Raw genomic sequence first — 25,365 nt, forward strand, 5'->3', positions numbered from 1 at the left:
TATCGAACTGCGGAACCGTTTGTTATGAGTCTTGAACCCAACCCTTTATTATTATTACGGGGGTACCGTGTTCGGACTCCAGCTAGGCTCTGGGACACAGTTTCTGATTCTCTGTTTTGAATGTTACTTTTTACTGCCTTCGTTCAGGATTGAACTCCGCACCTTTGGGTAACTCCTAACAAACGGTTCCCCAGTTCGATACAAAACACCTGATGAAGGCCGGAGGGCAAAAACGGCCGAAACGTTGTGACGATAACAACCAAGATGAGGAAGTCAGTCCGACAATCTCAATCAATTTTTAAATACAAGTTGCTATTTTAATGGAAATTAGTTCATCTTTCTCAACAATATTAATACATAAATAACCACAATAAATCTGCTAAGATTTAAACACGGCAACGATTCCATAGTTTATGATGGTACTTTGATAACATACCCTTATTCCAGTTTTGTAGACAGTCATTCCACTTGTATTTTGTAAGAAAATCTAATCAACTGATGTCTCTAAGCACTTTAGATATTTAAGTGTCTTAATTGAACAGTCACAGGGAGCTAAGTTTTTCTAAACGTTTTCTCTCTTAACTTTGTTGAAGGAAAAGATTTAAAATATTGGCACTTCTACACTATTTGGACAAAATTTCGGAAATCTGTTGAAACCATTGTTTTTTATCTGAAAACTCCATATATCGACTACAAAATCTCGTCCCAATTCTGTAGAAGTGCCAAAATATTTCTTTATATTTCCAACGTCTTTATCTAAGTTATTATTTTTTTTAAATTATTGAAAAGAAAAGATTTCTACCTGGCTGCAATGACATTTGCATCGCATACGCAACTTGTTCTTCTTCGGTCATTGCTGCAATGTCAGGTGGATTGGCAGGAGAGTCAATAACCATGTCACTCACACTTTGTGCCGAAGAAACTGAAGCTGCAGTAAAACCTGAAGCTCCAACCATACTGTCACTGCCCATCACGGATTGTTTAATAGCATGCTCCAGCAAGGCTTCTTCTGTGGTTGCTGTGGGAGGGGAAGATAAAAAAAGATTTTAAAAAAATAAACTTTCAAAATAAAAGAGAAAATATTAAAGAAAATGCTATCCGGTTGTAATATTTATTGTAATATCTTATATGAATTTTGCTTTGATGATTGATCTTCTTCATCTGCTTTGACAAAGGTTCTCATGTTCGAAATGACACCATGAAGAAGGTTGGAGGTTAGATCAGCCAAAACCCAACCAGAATAACAAATTATAGTAATCTCTACTCTTATATAAAAGTCACTTTGTGTGCGTGAGTTCCTTCCTCATAGGCTCAGCCGTTTTGGAACCTATCTTTTGCAAATTTCACACAAAAGTAATCTATATGTCTGGCAGTGTTCTTAGATAGGTTTTCCAGAAATTCATCTGATAAGTATGGAAAATCGAAAAAATACAATCTTATAAAACAGTGTTTCTTCTCTTATTAGATAAAAAAATTTTTTACAGGGGAATATATTTTATGTTACACAAGCCAAGGGAAATAAAATCTCAGCAAATCATTTCTTAAAAAACATTTATTATAATCTGGAGATATAGTTTAGCGGAAGAGCATTTTACTACAAATCGAATGATCCCCTGTTCACCATTTATTTAAATTTTTTCTTATTAATGAGTTCAATTTACGATAAAAGAAGAGGTACCATTTAAAATCATTCCAAATCATTTCTCTGTTTGTATATTTTAAAACTAAACAATTATTAGAAGTGACTTTTCCAGGGCATTCATTTTCAAGCCTAAATATCAGTCGACGTGATATTGTAAACAAAACAGACGAAATCTGATGAATGACATTATCATTATTTTTTTTGCAAATTAGTTCACTTGGCAAATTATTCCTCGTAATATATAATAATTAATAGAGGATTGATTCTACAACAGTATATACGCAATCTGCATAAATTAAAATATGTGCAAGTGTATTGTATGACCGGGCAACACTGGGAGCCAAGCTCGTCTGAAAGAATACAAATTACCAATTCTTATCTTTAAAATTTTTTTGTCAAAATACCAAATCACTAAAACATTGGTTTCATAATTAGGAATAATTTTCAAATGTTCGTACTTGAAAATTAATCTTTTTTGTGGTAAACTTATTGTCGTTTGTAGCATTTGAAAATAGAAATGTAAAATATAACGTTTTTGCAATTAAAGTTGAAATTTTTCAAATGCTCAAAATTTTAAATGCCATAACTAGATTTAAAACAATATTTGTTTATCAGTTTAAAAAAGTTATTCACTGTGTTTGATAAAACAAAAAAACATTTCTAGTGTACGAAATATACAACAGAAATATTTTAACAGATTATGAAAAAAAAAATATTTGCTCTTTAACATTTGTATCGGCCACATCCCTTTTGTCACTTCCTTTAAAAATGTTTTTAAAAAGAAAATTTTTGTAAATGACCCTATCAGCCAAAATCTCTCATTAAATTGACCTTGTGTCACATCAGCAGTAACAGATCAAATTTGTATAACATGATTCAAGACATTTTGAAATTGTGTCTGAATTGTTTCAGTAATTTTATTTTATTGCTAAAATCCAAATCGTTTAGAGAAATAAACTGAATGGGGGGGGGGGGTCTTGTTTTAATTACGAATAATTTACCCGTCGTTTCAGTAGATGGCATTTCAGCTTCTTGGGTTGGGGCAGTTGCAGCTCTTCTTGCCTCGTCTTCTTGCCGGGCTCGTTCTTCTTCCATTGAAACTCTCAAAGCCTGGGAAAATAAATAAAAATTTACTTTCAATTAACGTGTTAAACATCAGTACTCTAGACAGAATAATTTAACACATGCACAAGTGTTCAATTATTATAGAATAAGAGCACATGTATATTAATAGTGCATATGTATATTTGTAGAGCATATTTAAAATGTTCAAAACATGGTTTTAAACACACTTAAAGAAATATTCAACCACGTTGCATTTCATATACGCACGTTTCTAAAAAGAAGCATTTTTATTAGAATTACATTCAAGTACAAATATAGAACGCAAACGAGTTTGTTTATAAATATATCCAAAAGTTATCAATTTTTTAAATATTTGAAATCAAAATTTTTTGAAATATACATTAAAATATGAAAGCTCTGATATTGATCCGTATTGATTATGGAGCTTAATTTTAATTGTAGATTTGAAATATATCATAGAAACTTGATATTTTGTTTGTTTCTAAAGAACCTACAAGAAATAATTTCAATCAGGATAACTCTTGAACTGTTTCAGTTCAGAAACTTTTCCTAAATATATACATGTTACACACAAACACACACAAAGAAAACTCGCAGCAACCATACATTGTATATGTTCTTCAAAGCTTGCCGAGAGAACCTCCTCTCAACGAGCTGAGATTCAAGCTTGATCTGTATTCAGTAGATGAGACCCTATGTAGGTGGCCAAGAAGAATCATTTACTTTGATGTCCCTGGAGTCTGTCGCAGAGGTTGACCTAGGAAGAAGTGGATGATATCAAGCAGGAGCTAAAACATCATAGGTTAATAGAAGCATTGGCGATGAATCAAGTAGAGAGAAGCAATTCGACGATCCAAACATCCAACTTCAGACTCTGGAAACAAGCAGTGATAAGCGTGAAGTAGCAGCAGTAGGTATCATACTATGAATATTTATTTCCTGATATTTTGTCCGTTTGATTTTAGGCATATCAGTGTTGCTTCCCACCATCTTACCTAGATAAACGTAGTTGTCAGTTTCGGATATTTTCGACATTTATTACGACTTAGGTGACAAATATGCCACAAAACCTTTGTTTTCCACTGTGCATTTGAAGGTCAACAAATACGGCTAATATTCTGATTGCCGTCATGAATCTGTTTGTTTTTAACAGCGTGTGCCTTGTGACGACAATGCCAGTAAATTTCAGATGAGCAAGGTATTCTCCATTTATATTGATATCTCTGCTTTCCCAGTCAATTTTATTGATCACTGAATCTTGTGGGCCGGATGTAAAGAGATTTAGTGAACCTGGCACCTCTTTCTATATCTTTTCAATATTCTGTTAGAGTTTAAAAATTGCTGTGGCTTCATTCTAAAGCACTCGTTACAAGGTGATGACTTTTCAAGCTGTGAACATAGGGGCAATGGAGGCAGCTGTTTTTTCATCGTCAACAAAGGCAAACCAAAGTGGTATACAGTGCTCATAAGCTTTTCTCTTGAAGCTGATATTGGATTTTTATGAGTTTCGCTCATTAATTTGATGTATGACCGTTGGCTCAATAGAGCTTATCCACCCTTTTACGTTTGGTTTTTAGTTCTGATGGGTGATTGAACTATTTTCCATGCTATGTTCAAACACTGGATGCACCAGTTCAGTTGAGACATCGTTTAAAAACAGTCAAAATCCTTACACCTTTCTGAGAATATACAGTAGAACCCCGAGATACGGCATTAAAAATTTGTTAAAAAATACAGTACAGTATATAATACACATGTATATAATCAAATAATATTATAAATAACACCGTAAGGTGTGGCAAATACTGTAATCAGGGGCCGGAAAAACAATGTATCCCACATCGTAACCTGAAAAAAACGTATCCTAGGCCCACTGTGTCCCGGGGTTTTACTGTACTCTGTATTCCTGATTTTTTTTCTGTTTGTAGAATTTATTCGTGATATCAAGTGTCCATCGAATATTGAGCATTTACATTCTCATGACATATCCAGTTTGTTCACCAATGTGACTTTAGATGAAACAATCGGGATTTAACCGATAGTCTTTATCGTAGTTTCCTAGCTAAACCCTCCTATCCTGAGCATATATTTCTTGAGCTCACGGGTTTAGCTACTAAGTCAGTTGAATTCAGTTTTGACGGTAAAATATATCAAGTTGATGGGGTAGCAATGGGAAGTCCTTTCATCCAACATTGGCCGATATTTTTGTTGGATTTCAGGAGCAACTTCTTTTTGATCAGTTTCTGAAACCGACGACGTGCTATTTCCGTTACGTGGATGACATTTTTGCCATATGTCCTTCTTGTACGGAAGCTGAGGAGTTGTTAGAACAATGAAACTTACTTCATCCTGCATTGATGTTTACTATGGAGGGTGAGGTTAACGGCTCATTACAGTTCTCGTCAAAAGATCTGGTACAAGTTTTATTACCCCCGTATATAGGAAACCTACATTTACAGGTCAATACATTAGTTGGGTTTTGTTCTGCCCTAAAATCAGAAAAACAAATCTGATTAAAACCTTAGCACACGTGCCTTTGTTGATTTGCTCGAGTACTAAACTAGATGTGAAACTCCAAAGCATTATAGAGATCTTTATATATGTCCCATATATGTGAAGCTCCCATGGATTCGTGTCAAAAGCCAGTTTTTACATAAAATTTCTACAGCTGTTTCCCATTGCTATTTTGCAACTAAGGTCCAAACGGTGTTTGGGGTGAGAAATGCTTTCCCTTCTTTCGAAAGGATAGTATCCCTACCACTCAATACCATATGGTGGTTTATCGTTTTAGAGGTTAGTGCAAGGTTGACTACGTGGGGGATACCATTTAATGTTTGGAGGTTAAAATTTCCCAACATGTGCCTGCCTCCTTTCGATATTTAGGCACAAAAAAATTGCCAACATCCGGGCATGTACAGGCTCTATTGGTGAATATTTATTGTAGTGCTAGATCTGCACTGGAGGGTACACGGATGAAACTTTCTCTATCTTACACAGAGCAGTCTTGAAAATCTACTTAAAAATTCTTGAGGCGGTATCTATTAATTAGCGCCGACCGTCTCTGTGTAAACAGAAAGAGCACACTCATAATTTGGAACTGATGAGTGTTTGATGAAATTGTTTCCTTTTCTCATTTCCCTCATACTTATTTTTTAACCTACCCTCACTAGTGATTTATGGTCTTTTGACCATGTTTTTAAACGATGTTGCCGCCCACCCCCACACTTTACTTTATATATATATATAAAGATGTTTGTGTGCGTAAACTCAAGTGGTTGCTCTAAAATAGGATGAAAGAAAAAAAATAAGCAAATAAAAAAACTCATACCAAAGCTAATTCTGGATCTTCATTTGGATCAACACCAAATTCGTAGCCAACGGCATTCAATCCTGGTGCTGATCCATCTTCTCCTACAACAACTGGAGAAGACGACAAAGCTTCGGATAATACAGGTCCTGGTGGGACAGTGACAAGATGAGAGCTAAAAGAAAAAAAAAAAAAAATCTTTTGAAACAATTCAATTTTGTTTTAACTTTTTTTTTTTTTTTTTTTTTTTTTTTTTTTACTATTTGTACAGTTTAATCAAGACATTAAAAAATGAAAATATCAAAAAATAGGTTATATTGTACGTATCCGTTATGGAATGTAGTTCTCCAAAGTCTAAAATAAAAAGAAAATACATGTTTTCAGGGGACTTTGGAATATCACGGTGCTACACAATAAATCTCCATAACATAAAATTAGAATCATTGAAGATTGTTGTCAAGTATCCTCCACACATTTAATATCACAAATAGATTTTCAGTTTTGCAAGTATTCTATAAATTCTACTTACATGTATATTTTTACCTTTTTTTTAAAAATGCGCTCACTATGAAGACGATAAAAATATTCTTGCACATGCACACATCTAACAAGGCATTAAAAAACCAAAAAGATGAAAAGAATCACTTGTTTGCTCACCTATTGCCATCCTTCCCATTGATAGTGTTAATGAGGACAGTCAATTTCTCTGTGTTCAAAGTCTGGTAAGCAACATAAAAATATTGGATGAGAAAAAAAAAAATCAAAAAATAAAGTAAAAAAGCTGAAATAGAAGACCAAAGTCTTATTTTGGTTTGCTGTCATTTTCATGTTTCAACTTCTGTCGTCTCCAATCTTCTTCAGGTACTTTTTGTCAGTCGGTGAAAATGGCAGCAAACACAATAACAGGAATAATGCAAAGTCTGTAAATACCACATGCTTAAGTATTATATGAAAATACAAAGTGTACGGGTAAAAATATGGATTATTTGTCATACAGATTTCAATTTTTTTTTTTAAATTACCGCCCAAAATATTTCCCTAAAACTCGCTGTAATTACCTGCTATTACTCAGGAGTCTACTTTTTTAAATAAGAATTTTGGTTATTGGATTAATAACTGAACCTATAAAAGTAGTTTATTATTTTACATATCAAAAACATTAGCCTGTGTGAACAAGTCTATTTTTGCTATGGTTTAGCAAAACTTAAGACTTATAGATTCACAATTCAATAATTGTTAAATTTGCTATTTAAAAGAAATCTCAAGAAAATATTTTAAATGTTCAAGAGATGTTTTCATTTTTCAAGATTAAATGTTAACTTGTTTAATTTATTTTCATTACAGATTATGTTTAAAATAGAATTAACATTTTACTAAACAGCCATTTCATATAAATATGTATAAAGTAGTAGTTTTTTTAGGCATTGTGTGAATTGTATGAAATAATGTACTGAAGACTAGATTGGTAGACAGTAAATACAAATATAAGAGGATAGTTATAAAGAAAGGAAGAATAGTAACAAAAATGATAGTACAGTATACATTCATTCCTATACATTCATACAGTTATGCATGGTCATCCTAACATTTCAGAAATAAAATCCCATAGAAGAATCATGAGGGTTTTTTAAAATAGGTGGAAATTATGACAATGGCTGAACAGCACATAAATCTTGATCAATATGCAACCAAATCAAATGACACAGCATTTCATTGTTCTTTGTAAAATTTTGTTCATTTTACTTTTTTATTATTATTATTTTTTTTTTTGCAGTTTCAAATTTTTAACATAACTGTAAGGCATATGCTAATTAATTTTAACTTCTAAGTTAATTTATACAAAAATACTAGATGGTCTATGTTGAGACAGTTTCTCATATATATATATATATATATATATATATATATATATATATATATATATATATATATGGTGGAACAATAAATTTGTCACCCTAAAGAAACAACACTACAGCTTTATTTTTAAACTTTTATTGTAAAAAAAAAATTCAGGTAACTTGATTATGTAGATTCTATGTAATCACCTTCAGCCTCAATCACCGCCTCGACATGGGTTAGAACTAGGAGCATGCCTTTTCCACAAGTGCTACCAGGAGCTCGGCAAATGGCGGCAATCAAACTGGCTTTGGTGTTGTTGGAGCTCATATGGGTGACATTCTCGATATATGACTAAATGAAGTAATCTAGCAGGTTCAGATCGGGGGAGGTGGCAGTGAGAGAAGGGTACAAAGTTTTTAGCACTCCTTCTCAAGCCAAGCCTAGGTCTCTTTGGACTTGTGGCCAGCGTTGAATCCTACTACCACACCCAGGGTATGCCAGCAGCCACCTGATTGCACCAGGAGATCACCACTCTTCAGCACATCCAGCTACACTTTGGTATTGACTTTCAAGCAGACTTCGAAGATGTGAGGTGGCATGATGTGACCTTCACTTAAAACCATACCAAAACCATAACTGTGACCAGAAACTTTGCTTTCATCACCCTGTTATTTGTGGCAATCCAGCAATGCATTTTGAGGGTGCTGGTGATCATCCTGTTGTCATACCTTGGATTGGTAGAGAGCAGGAGTTGTACAAGTCCAAAGAGACCCAGGCTTAACTTCAGATAGAATACAAGAGACTTTGTACTTTTCCCTCACTGCCCCCCCCCCTTCCTTCCCCGATCTGAACCCGTTGGACTACTTTGTTTGGTCATACATCAAGAACATCAGCAACATGACTTCTCACAACACCAAAGACAGTATTCGCCAAGCTCCTGCCGGCGCTTGTTCAGAACCTGTATCGAGGCCAGTGATTGAGGCTACTATGTGGAATAGATGTCAACTCTATTACATAATCAAGTTACCTGAATTGAGTTCTTTAATAAAAGTTTTCAAATAAAGCTGTAGTGTTGTTTTCTTTAGGGTGACAAATTTATCATTCCACCCTGTATATAGCCAAGCAAGGATCGTCATTGTTGTACATAACTGGCAATTGACTATTATTAAATGTTTGGGGGGGGGGGGGGGTCATTATATGAATTACTAGCCTGGGTGCCCGGTGTTGCCTGGGTGTTTTAGGTGTGTGTTGAGCAAAAAAAAAAAAAAAAAGTGGTAGTAGGTAGGCAGGCTTGAACCCGTGACGTGAAGGAAGAAAAGAAAATCTGACGTCTTATCGCTACACCATGACACGACCAGAAGTTTAAAGCGTTCAAATTTAACGTAGTCAATCTAAAAACAAAAGATGACTTGCAAAAATGGTGTTGCTTTTAAACCTCTCACGAAAGCAAATCAGACACAAGTCATTTTTAATGTGGGGGGAAAACCAGCTCCCCCAAAAAGGGAGCACTCTGGCAGTATCCAAATAAATAGTAATTGTCTCAGTATGAAGGGTTTCCTCTACATTGACCAAGAACCAATTACAGAACAGATACTACACAGCTCGAGGGGCAGGCGTTTGCGTTCAAATAGTTTCGCTTTATTTATACGAAAAAGACAAATAAACACTGGAGACGACGGAATGGTGGGAATTTTGTTTAACTCGATAAAAAAAAAAAAAAAGCTAGAGACGATATCCATTTGCGAGAAAATATAAGAAAACTCCTCCCGGAATCTAACCGACGCGAGAAGCCTTTCATGGACATACACAAATGCTTGCACCCATTTTACCTTTTATATATTAGATGTGTGTGTGTGTTTAGATTAAATATTTTATACTCATTGATGCTTTTACCTGCTACATTTTCGTGATACCTATATTTCTTCACAATTTAGCCAACTTCCAAAGGTATCAAAAATCCATTTTAGAATTAAATAAACATTTTACAGCTATCAAAATGCCCATTTTGTTAAATAGTGAAAAGTCGATAAAACATTACTCGTTAAGGGAAAACTTTTGCAACTCATCCATATCAACAATTTATTTAAATTAAACAAAAACAATTCCACAAAATGAAACTTACCTCTTCTCCAAAATTAACAACATCAACATTCACCTTTTCCTTCTTTAATTTTTTACCGAGTTTTACCAACTAAAAAAAAATAAAAGAAATGCATACGTTCAAAAATTTATTTAGCAAGACTAAAAAATTAAAATATACTTGAAATTAAAATGCAATTTAATCACCTAAAAAAAAAACAAATTTCAATATCATTTAAATATATACAACACATAAGGGTGTGAGTTCTGTTATAGAAACGTTGATTTAATTCAAATAAAATATGCATCAGGTACGTTTGAAAGCCAAATTACAATGCAATATTACGAAAATAAACAAATATTTTATTTGTTTGAAATTTATAATTTAAATACAACCACTGAGAGACAACGCGCAGATCTTTACTGACTTTTCTTTCTCCAACTTAACATGTCAAGAAAGAAAAGAAAGAAAGATACAAGAAAAAAAAAAAAGATGTACAAAATACTGAGGATGGAGTTTGACTCCGAAATATTTAAATTATAAATCTGAAACGAGTAAAATATGTTTATTTTCATAATATTGCGTTGTAATTTGGCTTTCAACCACACCTGATGCATATTTTATTTTATATACATTTTTAATATTATTCATCTAGCAATAATTTGTAATAAAAAGTCAAATAATGTCTTCCCTTGAAATTTATGTTGATATCTTTAAGTTATAAAGATAAAAAGTTATAAACTCGTAAAGATTAAACCTCAATAAGTTGTTAAGTTAAATAATGTTGCTAATAATAAAGCAATAATCTGAATAATTTAGTGAATAGAAAATATTTTACCTCTTTTTCATCATCTTCAATTGGACTTCCAACAAATATCACAATTCTCATTTTGTGATTTCTGCCCTGGCGATGTTTCAGAGCCAACTAAAAAACACACAAACTTTACAGAGAATTAATGTTTAAATGCAAAAGTCAAACTAAAAGACTGCAGTGCAAATGAAAATAGAACTTTTACAGTTTTAACAATTTTCTTTAGATGATTTTATGCAAACATTAGCAGGGAGGCTTGACATTGCCTGGGATTAAGTGAGGATCAACAAATGTTCCATGCTAACATACTTTCATTGTCATTAAAATTTGTAAAATCGAGCATTTTTCAATCAAATCGATTGATTGCCTGTTCTTGTTGGTATAACAGCAGGAAGCTTCACATGCCTCCCTGCAGGGACTTTTTTCACAATACATTGTGGTCAACATTACACTGTAGAGAACATACTATTGATTTTATAAAAAATTTTATATAATGGCTTGAAGTCTTTTTGTTTTGTTTTTTCACATGGGGGTCACCACTTATCAAGGCCCGGAAGCCACTCAGGGATAAGGGTTATTGCGTGTACAGTAATCAATGAGATAGTATTGTAGTAATCGTTAGTATTGGAGATTTGACAGAGTGGCTTACTTAAGGGGGCGGTTCATCAGGAATTTGCTTATGTTGGACTTGAAGACATTCAAGTTGTAGTCAGGTGGGAAACAGGCAAACGGAAGAGAGTTCCACAGTCGTGCACTTCTGAGAAAGAAGCTTTGCTCATGGAATCTGCTTTTGGATTTAGGCACAGATAAAGAGTGGGGAAAATTATTGACAGTAGTTTCAGCCAGACGGGTGTTTCTCGTGAAAGATTAGCGAGGGGGGACGAGAGATTGGAGCTCAGACGAGCACTTGCCATGGAAATAACGATAAAACAAAGATAGGCTCCCAACGTCTCTTCTGTGGGAGAGAGGCTGCAGGGAAGAGAAAAGGGCATCCCCCCACTAAACCACGAAGTCTATTTTGTACTCTGTCAAGGCAGGATAGGCTGTTTTTAGCAGTTCCTGCCCAGATGTGGCAGCAGTACTCCATTCTTGGACGTACTTGGCTTTTATATAGATAGAGAATTGCATCAGTAGTGAGATATCTTCTGGAGCGGAAGAAGGATCCCACCATTTTCCCAGCGTCCTTGGCAACAGACCTGATGTACTTGTTCCATTTTAGATCAGGAGTAAAGGTCAAACCCAGAAGCTTGTCAAAACATGGAGCCTCCCCAAGACAAGAGCCATCCATTTCAATTGATGCCAGATAGGGATCAGAGTGTTGATGTAAAGATAGAAGCTTGGTTTTGGATGCATTAAAAGTGATCAGCCAACTCTTCCCCCATTGTACCACGCGCTCAAGATCAGAGGAGAGAGAATCAGAGAGAACTTTGTTATTTACAGCCTTTGATGTGTTGCCATAGATGGTCGTGTCATCAGCATAGATGTCAACGAATGATTTAAATATGTGTTTTGGGAGATCATTGATGTAGATCAGGAAGGAAGTTGGGCCCAGGATGGACCCCTGAGGGACTCTAGCATTAATACTGTGGGCCTCTGATTTCTGCCCATCAACCACTACTCTTATGAGCCTATCAGAGAGAAATGATTTAATGATTGAGAAAACATTTCCAGTAATACCATAGCTGGAAATCTTGTGAAGTAGGCCCTTATGCCATACCTTAGCGAAGGCCTTCGATATGTCAAGAGCAATTGCCCTGGAAAGGAAGCCTTTGTCAAGAGATTCACTAATCCTATGAGATATAACCGTTAGCACATCTGCTGTAGATCTTGCAGAGTGGAAACCATATTGCATGTTACTAAGAAGGTTGTTTCTGTTAAGGTGGTTGACTACTTCTTTATTTAATATGGATTCCAACAACTTACTCATGACACACAGGAGACTTATTGGTCTTTACTGAGAGGGAGATGACTTTTCACCTGAATTCTTAAATACAGGGCATACTGATGAGGTTTTTCAGGGTGTTGGAAAGCACTTCTCCTTAAGGCAACGCTTAAACAGTTTTGTAAGTATGGGGGGCCAAGTTCTGGTTCGAGCTTTTCAGCACTATAACTAGAATGCCGTCAGGGCCAGTTGCTTTACTGGAACAAAGGTTCTTGATTAGCTTAGCGACCTCACGCACAGATATTTGTATGTTGCATAGCGTGTTGTCTGTTATAGGAGGAAATACGGGGAGTTGATGACCTTCGTCGCATGGGGTAGAGTTAGCTGCAAAGTTCTTGGCAAATAGTCTGGCCTTGTCTGATGCTGACAAGATGACCTCAGGTCCATTGATGATAGTTGGGATAGAACACACGCTTCTATTCAAGATTCTGTTTGCTATTTGCCAGAACTGGTGGGAACCAAGCCACTGATCAGGTAATTTGGATTTAACGAACTGAGCATATAACTCTCTTGCATTTTTTATTACTCTTTTACAGTGGTTGCTGGCAGTCCTGAAAGCAGCTTTAGTCTCAGTACATCTATTACGTTGGTAGCTATGGAAAAAGTGATTTCTGTATGCGATGGCAGCAGCATATTCAGGGGAGAACCATGGCTGGCTGTTAGGTTTTTGTTGGAATTTTTTGGATGGTATGAATCGGTCTATGCCTACAATTAACCATTCGGTCAGGTCTGATACTATAGAGGACACATCCTTTTTAAACATGGAATGTAGGGGTAGGTCAGATATGAATGTACGGAAGCTATCCCAGTCAGCCAGAATATCGATATACAGTACGGTGGAGAGGTACGTCTGAAGACTTATTACATTTCACTTTTATCTTAACTGCTACAAAAGAGTGGTCGGAGGATCCCAGAGGAGATAGAACGGAATATGAGTTTAAAATGCAAAAGTCAAACTAAAAGACTGCAGTGCAAATGAAAAAACTTTTACAGCAATTTAACAATTTTCTTTGATACTTGTACAGTTTATTTAATCAAGACATTAAAAAATGAAAATATCGAAAAAAAAAAAAAAAAAAAAGAAAGTTATATTGTACGTATCCTGAAAAAGAATTTCACTGAATTTGATAAAGTTTTTTTTTTTTACAGCGAAAAAATAATTTGTTAGGATACTGAGCAAAAAGTAGCCATGTTTCGATTTTTAGGAAGAAAAACTATTATTTAACTTGAGACAAGATCAAAGTGTAGTATCTGTTCTTCAGATGCTGCACTTCAATTTCTTGTTCTCTGTCAGTGGAGGAGAAATCCTTCACGACAGACAATTTTTATTTTTGTTCCTTTTCTCCACATTAAAAAACGACCCTGGTGTCTAACTGTCCCGTGGGGAGACATTGTAAATAGGAACATGGGGAAGTGAATGTCGGCGCTTTAGATTGAGTTATCTCCCCATGGTGTGTTCTAAAAATCCGAACATGACTACCTTCAGCACACTCATGAAAACATTTTTTCCCCGCCGTAAAAAAAAAAAAAAAAAAAAAACTTCTTGATCAAATTAAGTGAAATTCTTTCTCTGAGAACTTCATTCCATAACAGGTTTGTACAATATAACTTTTTTCAACATTTTCATTTTTTAATGTCTTGATTAAACTGTATAAGTACTTTTTATGCAAACATTTGCTCCATCAGATAATTTTTTGTACATAGTAGGCAGGTGCAGTAGCAATTATCCTTACGTACGAATGAAACTTGTTCAGTCTTCATCCCTTGTCCTGTTAACGTAGCTCAAATCATTTTTCACACTTTGTTCTTAACAACATTAACCGTGATTTGGAGGTGGTTGGGTTTCACTGAAGGCCTTCATCAAGATGACCCAAAATATTCTAATGGTCAAGAGTCTTTCACAAGAATTTAATTTCTGTGTGACTTTGATTGCAGAGTTGTCATTTTGAAGGAGTGCATCTCCTCCCGCCCCTAGAATTTCTCTGGAGCATCGTTTGGGGAAACATCTGTGCTATCCTTGCAGCTGAAGAACAGACGAGTGGGATACACTTGTTAAAAAAAGTTGTTTATTTGATAAATAAATTTGTTAATAAAAAAAAATAATGGTGCCTGTTAAGATAGAGTCGACAAATCGATTTTTTAAAATATGTTGCTTTAAGTAAAAACAATATTGTGTACTTAATTGTCATGCCGAAAATAGTAATATATCCAAGCATTATGAAAATTCATTGAATGGAACAATTGCTGTTGTGTTTTTAGTACAAAAAAAAAAAAAAATAAAATAACAAACACGATAGGCTACAAATATTACACACCATTAACACGTAATAAAAAATATGCATTCTGAGTTATGTCCCCTATGTGAACTCTTCACTGTCTATTTTATAACATCTAAGAAAAATACGATTTTACCAAATTTTCTGTAAAAATTACTTTTAACTATAAATACCTTTCTACTTGATAACTTTTCATAATTTTTAGATATATTACTATTTTCAACATGACAATTACGTATGTAATATTGTTTTTGCTTAAAACGGCATATTTAAAAAAATTGATCTGTCAACTATCTCAACAAGTAATAAACAAAATTTTTTTGAATGTAAAATTAATAATTGAACAAAACAAATGAATCTACAAATTGTTAATTATAAAAGAATATTCGACTTACATGAGCAACTCTGATGGCAGTTCCAAATTTTATGTAACCATTTGGCTGAACTTGATGTAACTTAGATAATATCCTACCAACATCTGTTGTCAGAGTGACAAGGACTTTAACGCTGATTAGTAAAAAAAAAAAAAAAAAAAAAAAAAAAAAAAAAAGAAAAAAAAAGAAAAGAAAAAAAAAAAGATTATTTTTAATTTGAAAAAGCAGATAAGAATTAAATTTAAATATAAAATAATGCTACAACACTAATATAGATACCTAATTAGAAAACAAAAAATGAAAAATTAGATTTTAAAAATTATATAATGAAAATAGCAAATTAAGGTTTGGTTTGGTTGTTTTATGGCATATCAACCCTTTTCAGGTTTATTTAATGCAGAATCAAGTAATTTTGAAGAAAATTTTTTTTAATAGAATATATTTTTTTTCAAGTCAGTTTCTATTTAACCCATAGTTTGGACCCTAACAGATACTACCACTCCGGGTCAGAGTGAACCTAGGAGCAATGGTAATTAAAGGGTGGCTCCACACTCCCCAAAACCCTCAAGCTGGGGCCTCACCACTAGATATAGTTTAAGGTCATATCCAGGACTGGCAAATTAAGCCTTGTATACAGTCATAGTAATATTTACAAATGAGAATGCAAAATGATATTTTTCACAGAAAATTTAGACCCTCATTCGCATAGAAAGTTACAACTTAAAAAAAATTATCTTAGAACGGGAATAGATTTCCATTACTACAAGGTGGAATGATAAAATTGTCGCCCTAGAAAAGGCAACATGATTCCATTCCTGTTTGATGAAAACCGGTTTTCTTTTTTTGTTGCAGACCATATAATAATTGGCCAGTCATGTACAAATTCCAAGTGCGATAGGAGTCTTCTCAACCGATCCAAATTATGACAACAGGCCATTGCCAGCACCCTCAAAATGCATCGCTGGATTGCCACGAATACCAGACACGTGCCCAGGGTGATGAAAACAGTTTCCAGCCACGGTTATGGTCTTTTTGGGGTTTTTTTTTAGATTAAAAATGAATTACATTCAATGTAAAACGTAAAATGAAAACAAATCATAAACATTTGATAATGGTGAATGATTTTTAAAAATCAGACAAAAAAAAATTTACATTTAATTTTCTTTATTATGTGGTTCAACATGTCCTTAGTAACAAGTCACCTCACCATTAAGGAAATCTGATAAAAACATTCAAGTTCATCAAATATTCTTACATTCAAATAACCTTAAAATGAAATAAATAACCATCCAAACCTCACCCTTATGATCGAGAGTTCTAATGAACTTTTTTTAATTTTGAAAATCTAACATAAATTCAATGTTTTAATTGCTCTCAGCCATGTTGTCTTGTTTTTTTCTTACACAAAAAATATTTTCACTTTATCGCAAAAATCACTTTTACATTTATTCCTCCATTGAATTATCTTTTAAAAAAATGTAAATATTTTCCAGACAGAAATTAAGAGAAAAGACAAAAGGTGAAGAGAGTAGGGGAAATCTCATCAAAAATAAAAATAAAGACTCATTGCAACACTGGCTTGATAAAGTTAATCAAAATAATTGTGTACTTTTGTTATAAAATTACTCCCTGTCATAAATATCATCCAAACATTAGGGTTAAGTCATATCAATTTAATGAGGCCTAGCATGCATACCAGGTTCGACGATTTGGGGCATCCTCAGCTGCAATCATGATCCATTCACAATTGTTCTATTTCAAACATTTTGTACACTTCTATTGCAGAAAATGATCTATTATGCCAATAAGACCTTTTGTTTCTTACTACACTGTTTAGCTGGAAATCCAGGAACATATGTTATCATATCATCTTCGTGGTGGTTTATCGCTTTTCCTACACCTTTGTAGCAGACGAAATTGCACCAAACATAAGCAGGAGCAAATTGTTGTGACTGAAGATTTTGAAATACACTTCCTTGCTGCCTTGTCCAATCAGGAGCTCTCAGTCACATGACAGTTTATAAAAAGTTAAACCACTAACACACTCTCTTTTTCTCCCTGTCCGCTCCCAACTTCTCTTTTGGGACCAAACAGAACTCACCTGGCCGTTGGGCACGGAATTTGACTAAGACGTGAATACAAACAAGTCAACATAGCTATCTCCACACATGGACTCCACACGCGTTACACACACAAACTCTTTTTTTCTCATCCTACAATACTGTCTCTAATCTTTCGTGACACATATTTCCACTACTACTTAAGACACAAACATACATGAACCGTCCCTTTCAACAGGCCTGTATAATCTTTAATCTACGTCTCTCAAGCAGAAACATTTTCCACAACTAACCCTTTTTTTTATACAACCTACTAACAAAGATAATAAATTTGAATAAAAAATTTAGTCATTTAAATAATCCATCAATTTTGCTGTTAACAAAAAAAAAAATATTTCAAACTAAAAAATTTTTTTATACTTACTCCGACATAACTAAAAGGCCTACATTATTTTCGGGATTTGATCTAGTTTTTGATAAGCAAACTATATTAACAGCATCTTGCTGGGCATGGAGTCGAGTGGGTGTGAAATCTCCATTTCTCATGAAGTCACTGTTATCCACACTGAAAACAAAAGAAAAGTATTATGAGAAAAGGAAAAAAAAAAAATAAATTGCATAAAAGGTACTATTACGAAGGATTACAGACACAAAAGAAAAAGAAAATTAACACATTTCCATGTAAAAACAAGTTTGGTTTGTCCAGTATGTATCAACAATATCATTTTAGTTATAATAAAAAAAAAAAAAAAAAGGAACAAAAGTTATTTTCAAATTTAATAGTATTAATATTATTAATAAAATTAACTAAAATATTTTAATTCAGTGTGGATAGAAACTGTCCAATTCCATTTCTAAAGGGTTCTTTATGCAAAAAAATAATACATTATTTGAAAGCTTCATCAATTTGATTTGATTCGAGAAATTCTAGCATCTCAGGAGATGGTTTAGTTACTGGAGTAGACTGTAATAGTTTGACATTTAAAAAATAAATCCATACATAAGTAATCTTGCCTGCATGCAAGGAACAGTCTCTACCAAACTACTGTCAATTTTTGGTCTACAGACTGAAAAATTAATATATAAGGGATTTGGTTTTTAACCAGTAAAAATAGCTGCTAAAGAGGTCAAAATTGAAACATGACAGAAGTAATTCGACTAAACATGTTATTAATTAGCATGCAAAAATATGCATTTAACAATGTTATTTTTTAAAGTTTTTTTATGTGTATGAATTTAGGTCAGACAGTAATGAATAAGGCTGGGGAGCTATCTATGTTTTGGTTTAAATTCTAGCTGATGGCACCCAAGTCATTTTCTTTTTTCTTTTAAATCATTATTACATATTGGGTACAATAGAGTATTGGCTCTATATTAATAAATACGAAATCTGCACGAGTTAGAATATCATATTTAAGTGCATTTTACAACTGGACAATGCCAGGTAGCCTGTTAGTATATAATAAGAATAAAATAAATTATTAAATCCAGAAAAAACCTTCAAAATTTCAGATTATTTCGCTGAAATGGAAACAATCCAGCTTGGTAGAATTAAAGTTTTTATGAGTTGTTAAAATCTACAGAAATATTGAGAAAGTAAATCATTTCCAGAGTTGAAACTTGCAGAATCACTCATGTTGCCTTGTCTACTCAACAGATTCAGTAAGAGCATATCCATTGCTTTTTTTTTTTTTTTCCATTAAATTCTTCAGATTTTCGTTAGAAAAAAAGAATTCATAGAGCACTGGAAAATATGCCATCCTTTTTAGAAATCAAAACATGACATATAGTACTAGCTGTCCCAATCCGATGATGTCCAGGAGTTTTTCTCCTTTCATTTTTGTATCTCATTTCTTTTTAAAATTGACTTTTTTGTACCAAAATAATATTTCTATCAGAAGTATTTGTACAATTATGTTCAGAGATGTTCGCTATAACAATAAATAGTATAAATAATATGAGATTCAGAAGTGGAGTTTCATTGTCCCTACTCAACATAGCCTGTGTGATTTAAGGTAATGTTAATTTAAAACATTGAATATAAAAGCATTACAAAATATTCAATATCTTAATTCTCTATGAATATAAACAAAATTTATATCCATAGCAATTGAATTTAATGAAGTAATTCATTACAACGGCTAAATTGATTTAATGAAAAAAAAAAAAAATCATTGTAAATAAGGTATGTATATATTAGGTTGACAAAGTTCTTGCGGAATTTTTAATTCTGATTTCAAATGATGTATTTTCAAATAAGTTTTCGTTATAATACCTTTACTTTATATATTATTTTAAAGAGCGATTTTTGCTCTATCTAATCGTTTAAATTACAATCGTTTTTAAGCAATTATGTTTTTTTCAGAAAGTTGAATAGAAGATGGAAAAAAAGCAAATTCACACAATTTCCTTATTTCAATTCAAATTACGCCGAAAAGCTGCTGAAACAGTTCACAATATCAACAAAGCGTTTGGACCAGGAAGCACTACTGAACATACTGTTCAATGGTCATTTAAGAAATTTTGTGGTGGCAAATGAAAGGTTGAAAAGTGGTGTAAGGCGGCTCAAATGATTGCATTTTTTATGAGCCATTTTTTTATGGGTCTTTAGCTGATTAAAATAGTTTCTTTGGGGTCAAAATTGAAAGAAATTGCAACTTAGCAAGCATACAGCATAAGTATCATCGGCCATGGCATCTCTTCATGCATCGAGCTGTGGTTAGCGTGAATGGCTGTAAACAGTAGGATTAGTCATGATCCCCAATAATTATTTTTCTGATTTTATTTTATTTATTATTTTTTACATTTCTGATTTCATAATGTTATTATGTAATAATCTACAAAAAGAAAACATTTCTGAAAGACAAAAAGATTTTTGTACATAGGGGTTACAGAACAAAACTCATATTTAAAAAAAAATAAAGACATGTAAATTGATCACATAGTTTTATGGAAAATCATTTTTTTTTTTAATGATTTTCAACGATTTTAAGAGTAAAATCGTAATTTTTCAGGAATAAATTCCCATTTCAGTCACATAGATTGTTTAAATTGTGTATTACTTAGTAACACAAGTAAAAATGTTTTCATACCTTTTAATCTTATGCAATACAACAACTTTGAAAAAAAAAAAAAAAAAAAAACTTGGATCGTAAATAATGAATATTGAAACTAATTCATCAACTCACTGTGTCTCCATTTTTTACTTTCGGTTTCGATTCTAGTTGATGACACCTAAGTTACATTTTTTTTTTTTTACTTTTGAAATCACAACTATATATTGGGAACAATATGATATAAAATAATGAATAGATCACTGACTATTATAATATATACAAAATCTGGATAAATTAAAATATATTTAAGTGTATTTTACAACTAGGCAATGTCAAGCACCCCCTGCTAGTCAGTTATAAAAAGTTTGTATAAGAATTTTAGTTGATTTGAAAAGAGTAACAAAAAAAAAAAAGAATCAACTTTCAGTGGATTTGAACCAAAAACATTTTCTTGCTTTTGCAGTGAACTCAATGACTGTGGTGTTGTGCAAGATGACTTAGAATAATCTTAATGAAACAGATGTTCAAAGTGAATAAAAGTTTGAAATCACAAACAGAACTTAGTGTTTCTTAGTGCATATGCACTCATTTTCTGTAGGATTGAATGGTTCACATGTTAACAAACGTGAGAAAATTTTTCACAAGTAATCTTTGTATGCAGTTAAAAAATAGCAAAACAATTAAAAAAATGTATTATCACTGTTAGCAAAATTTGTACTTCATAGCAAAGATGATTTCCACATGAAAAATATTCAGAGCAGAATAATAAAAAATGTTCATAGCAGGATGTATTTACAAAGAAATTAAACTTCATTATATTTCTTGTTTTCATCGGACTATTGTTCTCATCTTGAGTGTTATTTGTGCAACGTTTCGGTCGGTTTGGCCTTCGACCGTCTTCAGGCATATTGATTGTTGTATTTACGGTGGCCGCCACTACTGCTCATGTGACAATATTGAGGTGTATCAATAATTAAGGCAACAAAAAAATAAACTGAATAATACGATGATAATGATGATGACAGAGACAGTAATGATGATGACAATCATAAAAGATCACGTCATTAGAATTAGCCAATCAGATTGGACAAAATGATTTTGTGCCAAAAATAAAGCTAACGGTTGAAACTTTGGGCGCGAAAATCAATAGTTGTGATGTAACCTTTTATAGAGAATGATTGTCGCTTGGAAAAGCTGATAATCAACATTTCAACACTGTTGATATTAAAAAAAAAAAAAAAATATATATATATATATATATATATATATATATATATATATCAACGACAAGAAAAAAATAAACCTACGATGATATATAAAAGGAAAAAAGAAAAAGAAAAGGGAACAAAACCGACAAACACTTATCTATGAAGAAAGAGAGAGAAATATAAGGATACGCAGAGATATGCTAAAGAGCAAAAAGTGTAGTAACCTCTAAGACTTCCGACAAGTTTGTCTTTTTGTCTATTTTGTTGTTTATCAATAAAAAAAAATAAAAATTAGAAAAAGATGCCGTCGGGCTGAATTCAAAAATTAAAAAGTTTGTGAATAGATGCTCCCTTATTATCCGAAATTTACCATATCACCTGTCGGATATGCATGTCTAAAAATATGTTAACTGTCTGATAGTTTGTTCACAAAACGTTGTCACAAATAAAAGAATCTCATTGTCATCTGTTCATATATGCAAACACAAGTGAAGCATGCATGGTCCCCGTGACTGCACAGTAAATGAGGCTAAAAAAAAAAAAAAAAAGACTAAGTTCAGCATTTACTCCTCCCCCCACAATTTAGTCACAAAAGTCCCCAGGGGGTATCAAATCCTGATGAAAATGAACAAATGGTGTAGTTTTAGGCCTTAACATATGTAAATTTGAGTTCTGCACCATGCAAAAAAAGAAATGACTAAGTCCATCATTTGTCCCCACCCCCATTTAGCTCCAAAAGTCCCTAAGGCCTTAGCATATTTAAATTTTAGTTCAGCACCATGCAAAACTGACATACGCTGAAAATTTTGGACAAATATGGTAAAATGGCCACAAAAATGGAGTGTTTTTATTAGCGTAAAAGAGCCCCAGGGGCACAGCCAAGAGTTATTGAGAAGTATAGACAAACAAAATTTCATAGAAATCAGTTAGTTACAACTTTTCAGAAAATTTTATAAAAATCCAAGGCATCAATTTTTTTTAATAAGCACAAAAGTGTTAATTTTAGCTATTTTAACTTGAACCTCCAGGGGAGCAACCGGAGTTTTCCCAGAAAATCCGTTCTGTTAGTTTTTCTTACTCATACGATGTTTAATTTAATTTTTTTTTTTTTTTTTTTTTTTTTTTTTTTTTACACAGTGATCACCACTTATCAAGGCCCGGAAGCCACTCAGGGATAAGGGTTATTGCAAGTACATTACGTTAGTATGGAGATTTGATGAAGTGTTTACTTAAGGGGGCGGTTCATTAGGAATTTGTTAACATTGGACTTGAAGACATCCAAGTTGTAGTCCGGAGGGAAGCAGGCAGACGGAACAGAGTTCCACAGGTGTGCAGTTCTAAGAAAGAAGCTTTGTTCATGGAATCTGCGTTTTGATTTAGGCACAGATAAAGAGTGGGGGAAATTTTTCACAGTGGATTCAGCTAGACGGGTGTTTTTCGTGAAAGATTGGCGAGGGGGGACCAGAGATTGGAGTTCAGACGAGCACTTGCCATGGAAATAACGATAAAACAAGGATAGGTTCGCAACGTCTCTTCTGTGGGAGAGAGGTTGCAGGGTAGAGAAAAGGGCATCAGCCACAAAGTCTATTTTGTACTTTGTCAAGGCAGGATAGGCTGCTTTTAGCAGCTCCTGCCCAGATATGGCAACAGTATTCCATCCCTTGACGTACTTGGCTTTTATATAGATAGAGAATTGTATCAGTAGTGAGATATCTTCTGGAGCGGTAGAAGGATCCCACCATCTTTCCAGCGACCTTGGCAACAGACTTGATGTACGTGTTCCATTTCAGATCAGGAGTAAAGTTCAAACCCAGAAGCTTGACAAAATTTCAAAAAATTCCAAGGTGTAGTTATTGCAGACAAACGAACAGACAAGGGTGAATTTACAGGTCCACCCTCCTTTTGTTGGGGGACCAAAAAAAAAAAAAAACGTATATAAATAACATTGTGAACTAATCATAATCCTCACATTAAAAAAACAAAGAGTGATTCCCCACTTTGTTTGAAGAAAAAAAAAAAAGATGAAGGGAGAGAACTCAACATTTTTTTTGTGCTTTAACAGGGATTACTGATTGCTTCTCTTGTTTGTTTATTCAAAATATCCAAGGAGTAAAAAAAAATACCCCACCCCGAAAGATAAAAATGACTTTTAGATAATATTGCCTATGCGAACTTTGAACTTTTGTTCAATCATTTCCAGCTATCGTCTTTTTATTATTTTTTTGTTTTGTTTGTTGCATCCGTAAAAATAAAAGAACAGAAAAAAAATACATAATACACGGATTTTTCATTTCATTCAGAAAATTATATGACTTATTGCTGCATGACGGGTATCGCACAAGGACGCCCTCACAAATCTCTTTGGTTCACCATCTCTTACAGCATTTAAGGTCCTTTGACTATCGATCTACCCAGCCATTAATCTTAAAAAAAAAATAAAATAAATAAACACAAGCCTATAACCCATATTTTTAGTTGAGAAGGTCAAGATAAATTCATACCCCATCTGAAGAGCCTACTTGACTTGGAAATTCAGTCGTGAGAGAAGACCGTACATGTGGCGGCAGGATTTAGCTTTGCATCATACCTCTGGGAAACCTAGAATGAGCTCTTTAAAAACTTTCACAGTTTCACTAGACCCAACATCTGAAATCCCACCCACCCGCCACTTTCCTAATTTGCGATTATGTGTGAGACACACTTGAGAAAAACATCAGTTGTACCAATTGCAGCACAAAAGATGAGTGAATTGGCTAGATCAAACTGGTGTTCAAGTGTCGATTGAAGGACTCTGAAGGTTGTACACTTTTGGTGGCTCAAGGCGTGTTCGAAAAGTAAGATGTATTTAGCAAAAAATCCTTGAAGAAATATACTTAGAATTTAGAGAATACATTAATTATTGGACAAGAAATGTTTTTTCTTTCCTTTTTAAAAAATTATTCCGAATATTCTATATTTGAAGTCTAGAAGAGCATATGGTTATGTGACGAAGTATTAAATATGTGGAAAATGCCAAAATATGTGGAAAATGCCACAGTAATTCAAATACCCTCATTCACAAAAGATCCTACGAACAATCCTAATAATCCTAAATGCAAGGACAAATCTACTGAACTCTCAAATTACAAGAGAACTAGCCATGACAAGCTATATATATTAGTGATGGGACAATAGCAAAATCTTTCCCAATTTATATATAATTACTGATTCTATTTTAAGTTCTCGATTATGATTCTTAAAAAAAAAAAAAAAATCACTAAATATTCAGTTGTTGATTACCATAAAAACCATGTGATATAAATTATATGATTAAAAATTAGTACAAACCTGATTTTATACACCATGAAGTGTTTCTGTCAGGTAAGAAATATTTAGGAAAAAAAAAAAAAAAAAAAAAAAAGAAATGGCTGCTAATAATAATTTCTATATACTATTCTATCTGGTCAGGCTCCTTGCCAATGTGACTTTCTCCAGACTTCCCTGTCTTCCATCAGCTGCCTCGGATCTTCAGAATCGCAGTTGGCGACATGCGCAATTTGCTTAATGTACAGAGTGGCCCACAGAAAATTAGCCCAGATAATGTAGTAGAGAGGAAGAACATTCTTTCATTATTTAAATTACTTGTAATGTTATAAAAGATGCTGGAAGTGCTCCCCGTTGACATCTATGCATTTCTGGACACGT

The 25,365-nt window shown here is 33.4% G+C and overlaps 1 protein-coding gene across 1 annotated transcript in view; it reads right to left on the reverse strand.

The window, feature by feature from the left end:
* LOC145283955 (26S proteasome non-ATPase regulatory subunit 4-like) overlaps window positions 1-25,365 on the reverse strand; it is a 38,896-nt gene that overhangs the window by 4,848 nt on the left and 8,683 nt on the right. The window contains exons 2-9 of the mRNA XM_080133053.1: window positions 17,842-17,982; window positions 15,379-15,490; window positions 10,793-10,879; window positions 9,997-10,065; window positions 6,693-6,754; window positions 6,057-6,210; window positions 2,644-2,752; window positions 803-1,018 (exon numbers count right to left, since the gene is read on the reverse strand). Coding sequence (XP_079989179.1) covers window positions 803-1,018; window positions 2,644-2,752; window positions 6,057-6,210; window positions 6,693-6,754; window positions 9,997-10,065; window positions 10,793-10,879; window positions 15,379-15,490; window positions 17,842-17,982 — 950 coding nt within the window. The remainder of the gene's footprint in view (window positions 1-802; window positions 1,019-2,643; window positions 2,753-6,056; window positions 6,211-6,692; window positions 6,755-9,996; window positions 10,066-10,792; window positions 10,880-15,378; window positions 15,491-17,841; window positions 17,983-25,365) is intronic.

The sequence above is a fragment of the Euprymna scolopes genome, chromosome 8 (assembly GCF_053919585.1).
Source record: "Euprymna scolopes isolate OS-2025 chromosome 8, ASM5391958v1, whole genome shotgun sequence".
Taxonomy (NCBI): domain Eukaryota; kingdom Metazoa; phylum Mollusca; class Cephalopoda; order Sepiida; family Sepiolidae; genus Euprymna; species Euprymna scolopes.